At 30.7% G+C, this 4,577-nt stretch overlaps 1 protein-coding gene across 1 annotated transcript; it reads left to right on the plus strand.

Moving 5' to 3' along the window:
- Positions 1–945: 945 nt before the first annotated feature.
- Positions 946–3,087, plus strand: LOC149952576 (uncharacterized). The gene is made up of 4 exons (XM_090169768.1): positions 946–970; positions 1,704–1,921; positions 2,321–2,577; positions 2,859–3,087. Exons 1-4 carry the CDS (start codon positions 946–948, stop codon positions 3,085–3,087), a joined length of 729 nt encoding a protein of 242 aa, XP_090025894.1.
- Positions 3,088–4,577: the final 1,490 nt, after the last annotated feature.

Consider the following 4,577-nt stretch of genomic DNA (forward strand, 5'->3'; position numbering starts at 1 on the left):
ATGAATATTTTATGAAATACATTGTGCCCCATTGATAGACAAATTTTACATAGAAAAGATTTGGTTTTAGCAAAAAAAACTATTTTAGCAATATTTTATTTAATAGTAATATCGATATTAAAACAAAATAAGTATAAAATTTATTAAATATGATAATATTTTAATAATTGATTATTTCATACATAAATTTTAGACGCGACTTTCCCAAAAACTAAGTTAGAAGAAACCACCTATGGACTGTGAGAAGGATGATAAAATAGATTTGTCCATAATTAAAAGGGATAATATAGCTAAATCCTAAACAAATTTGAAGAAATTAAAAAACTTACTACTAACTCGTACCCAATAGGTCTTCGAGCAAAAAACGCGAAACTCGGATCAAATAGATCTTCGAGTAATAAACTAAATTAAAATTAAATAAAATAGCCAGAAATTCCAACGGTAGACCGGTTTCGTTCTATTTGGAACTCATCAGTACCGTGCGGGAAATCTGGCCTTCTCCCCCTTTTCGGCTTTCCGTTGCTATATGCAACGCGTTTTGAAATTTTTAATGTTTAGGCTTAGTTTCTCCAGTCGCCAGCCAGATTTCCCGCACGGTACTGATGAGTTCCAAATAGAACGAAACCGGTCTACCGTTGGAATTTCTGGCTATTTTATTTATTTTTAATTTAGTTTATTACTCGAAGATCTATTTGATCCGAGTTTCGCGTTTTTTGCTCGAAGACCTATTGGGTACGAGTTAGTAGTAAGTTTTTTAATTTCTTCAAATTTGTTTAGGATTTAGCTATATTATCCCTTTTAATTATGGACTAATCTACTTTTTCGCGTATTTTATCATTTCCCAAAAACTAACAGTTTAAATTTGTTTCAGCTGATGAGCTCGGTGGCTATATGTTTGATTTTTCTATCAATATTATGTATCGGATTAGAATATTTACATTCGAAATGCGTTTTGAAGAAGGTGCTCAAAGTAAAAAAAGCATATTTTTGGACTTTTTTCGAATCATTATTTTTACAATGTAAGTCATTTAGAAATTGTCAGGGTTTAAATGGTAAATTTGATGTTTTAAAATGTTGTTTCCGGGAGGAAGTACAATAATAACTTTAATTGGAAAGTTGTAGTGCAGCGTATTCGAAATAGTACACACAATGTTGTTCTATCAAAATTTAATATATGAGACTATTAAAAAACAAGTCTATTGTAGCGAAAGTACTTGTCAGTAAATGTTTTAAATGCACTTATGCTTCAATTTATTAATTTAAAGGCTCAAAGATTTGATTAAATCAAAATATATGAATTATTCGTTTATCCACGTCAAAATGCTCTCTCTTTCATATTCGGAATTACAAGATATTATGCTTAATTGATTCTCTGTCGTTAGTCTCAAGCTTCTGTTTTATAGGTTCCTTGATAAAGACCCACAAGTTAAAATTGATTTAATAACAAATTAACTTGCCCATATCATTTCCTGTATTGAAAATTCGGCGTTATTAACCAGATTAAAAACGTTAAATTTACTTTGTTAAAACGAAATTTTGTGGTTCACCAGGATTGTTATCAACAAAATTTGGGCAGTTTTTACTCGTTACGTTACTGTTATTAGGTACTATTAAAATATCTTTTAAGAAAATTTTACTTTTCGCCGTTAATGCGTTTATAGTTTTTAATGTTTCTAATAACAATTTTGCTTTTGAAATTTTAGCAAACTCTCAAACTAATAAAAAAATATCGGTGAATATTCTGCTAGGCGTTTGGTATATATCTCTACTTGTTCTGCATAGTGTTTTGATCACAATTATCACGACGAACTTGGTAACAGGATATCGATCCTTTGTCTATAACCTTGACGATATTCTTCAGCAAAAAAACTTGCAGATTAAAGTTTCTGGTGAAGCTAGCAGCTTAAAACAATTCATAAAGGTAAAAGCTATTTTTCTAAACTTCTTAAAACGTGAATCAATAAAAAGTCCCAGAAAGTTTGGAAATAACGACGTACTTTGGTCGATAAAGGTTTTTCAGGTGAAAAATTTCACGTATGTTCTTTTAATTTGTAATACGAAATGAAGAAGAAAGCGAACAGTAAATTAAAAATAAGCAAACAGTAAATTAAAAGTTAGCGAACGTTAAATAAAAAATTTGAAAACATATCTTTGCATACGTTTAATCTTACAATTGTTACTCATAGGTGTTTAGTAGATTTCATAGCTGTTTAAACTAACTGAGATGAGTAGTTTTCATTACAAAATATTTCTTTAGGCGAGCAAAATATAACCATATTAATTTTATTTCGAAGAAATTTGACATAATGCGATATTGCAGTTTCCAGGTGAAAAAGGAACAGATATTAAACAAAGAGCATACAGAGGGAAAAAAATTGTGGAGAATTTAGCTGGTGGAAAATTAGTTTTAATAGTTTGGAGAGATGATTTAAATTATGCGGCCAAATACTGCAAAACCAAGAAAGTGAAAATCCCAGCGTTCTTCAGAGCTCCTGAGGCTTTGGGGATTTTAAGCAATGCACTTTGGACCAACAAGAAAACTATTTCAAAAGACATTCTGGAAAATATGAACGGCATGTAAGAAAATATAAATAATAATCTTTATTGGTTGTTAGACTCACGCGCCTCTTTCACAAAATATTAAACTTGTCCAGAGTCCTTTGGTTCCCTGAGCAAAACTACAAATGGTACTCTTGAATTTAAAAAACTTATGTTCTAAGGGGCATAGTTTTAGAGATACATGGTGATATAACGATTAGGTGAATATTAAATTTAGATAACGTTTCAACGTCAGGGAGAATAACAATGGAAGATTTTTTCTTAGAGTGTATAGGGTTAATTTATGTTTCCAATTTCAGTATACGTCAGTACTTTGCAATGGGAATTATAGGGAAGAGGATCGAGACGGAGTACTGGCGCCTCGAAGACAGGTGCATAACTGAGAAGACGACCGACTTCTACGGTGAAAAGAGGAACGCCCAAAATCTGGCTTTTCCTTATTTCTCACTCGTTTTATTCGGTGGAAGTCTCTCCATTCTTGTATTTATTACGGAAGCTTGCATCAAATGGCAAAAGTTTAAAATCTAAATATAATCCGATTTATTTTAAGCTCTATTTTTAATTACTCAAAATTTTGAAGCGATAGTTTCCTGATAGATTAAAATATGCAAATGCTTTTCGCCGTCAAAGGCGCCGTACAAAATTAAGAAAGAACGATCAGTAAAGCTAATTTGTTGATTATAACAAAAATTATGTTATTTATTTTTTCTATTTTTTTTTTAAATAAAAACGACGTACGATATGAAAAATTAGTCTTTCAATCAATGAACAATAACTGCCAAGCTTACATTTATGTACAAGATTTATAATTGTGTTTAGGATAAAATTCAGAAATATAAATTTCGGAAAGGGCTTAGAGTTTTTTGGGTTAAACTCCCGATTGTATTAAATGTGGAAAAAATAATTTCTATGTTGATACGGATTTCATTATGAAGCAAACATTAATGACCCATTTCACATAAAAATCAAATACACAAACGTTACCATTTTCTTGTAGGAATGATGATACGTTTAACTGAATATATGAATAGAATAATCCATTCTTGGTTTTCATATTGGGCTAGAACCGCACCACCAAAATATCTTTCATGATGGTTACTAAGCGCCTATTTTTTGTTAAAAAACTATTTTGATGAAAAAGATTAGTTCATCTTAGTAAAAAGCGAATACATATCCTACCACGTGTTTGTCAATGTGGTCTACAACGAACTGCACTTTAAAATGATGTATAAAAAAGTTTGAAAAATAAAAACGTGAAGCAACAGGTTTAAAAATTATTCTTAATTTTTACATAAATCAAAGTTCAATGTAGTCTAGAACACCACAATAAAACCCTTCTTTTTACAATAACAATTCCTCAAGTCATGCTAGATTTGGCCCTAATTTATTTTATTTATTAGATCCTAGAGGTTACTATATTTATTAAAAAACCTTTGATCGTGATAAAATGAAAATGAAAATTAAACGGTTATAAAAGCAGTAACCAAAAATGACTACTCTTCCAAAGGCAAAAAAGTTTATTAACTGTTACATCAGAATTGAAAGGAACAACAGTTGAACTGGCGGTAGAAATATGAAGGACTATATACTGCGATTGAAGAAATCAGAATATGACCTTAAGATGAAATTTATATTTTTGTGAATTCCAAATTTAGTAACTGTGCTTTAAGGAAACTGCCACTTTCAGAATCGAGATTACAAGGAAACTTTGTCTTTACATAACCCGATTGTTGGCGAAATTCCCCTTTCAGGAACAGCCTCATTTGGCAACTTTTCTTTAAAGGAGCTACTTTGAGAAATTAGAGGGAGCTTGTGTCTATTTCATCTGCACTTTAAGGAACTACGCTTTAAAGATAATCTTTACTTTATCAGAACATTAAATTTTGCAAATTCCCTTTTTTTGGAACTTCTTCTAGAAGGAAACTTCCGATTTTGGTAAACGTGAAAAAATAACTGAATTTCGATTCAAAGAAACTGAGCAATAAGAACCCTTATATTGAAAGGGTCAGCGCATCAGT

Source organism: Leiobunum rupestre, chromosome 3 (assembly GCF_980474605.1).
Source record: "Leiobunum rupestre chromosome 3, qqLeiRupe1.1.hap1, whole genome shotgun sequence".
Taxonomy (NCBI): domain Eukaryota; kingdom Metazoa; phylum Arthropoda; class Arachnida; order Opiliones; family Sclerosomatidae; genus Leiobunum; species Leiobunum rupestre.

Bases quoted from the DNA above. Each gene is read 5' to 3' on its own strand.
- LOC149952576 (XM_090169768.1), top strand. From the start codon at position 946: ATGCGTTTTGAAGAAGGTGCTCAAA. The intron at 1,922-2,320 runs GTAAAAGCTATT...GCGATATTGCAG, and splicing joins GCTTAAAACAATTCATAAAG to TTTCCAGGTGAAAAAGGAAC. The intron at 2,578-2,858 runs GTAAGAAAATAT...TTCCAATTTCAG, and splicing joins CTGGAAAATATGAACGGCAT to TATACGTCAGTACTTTGCAA.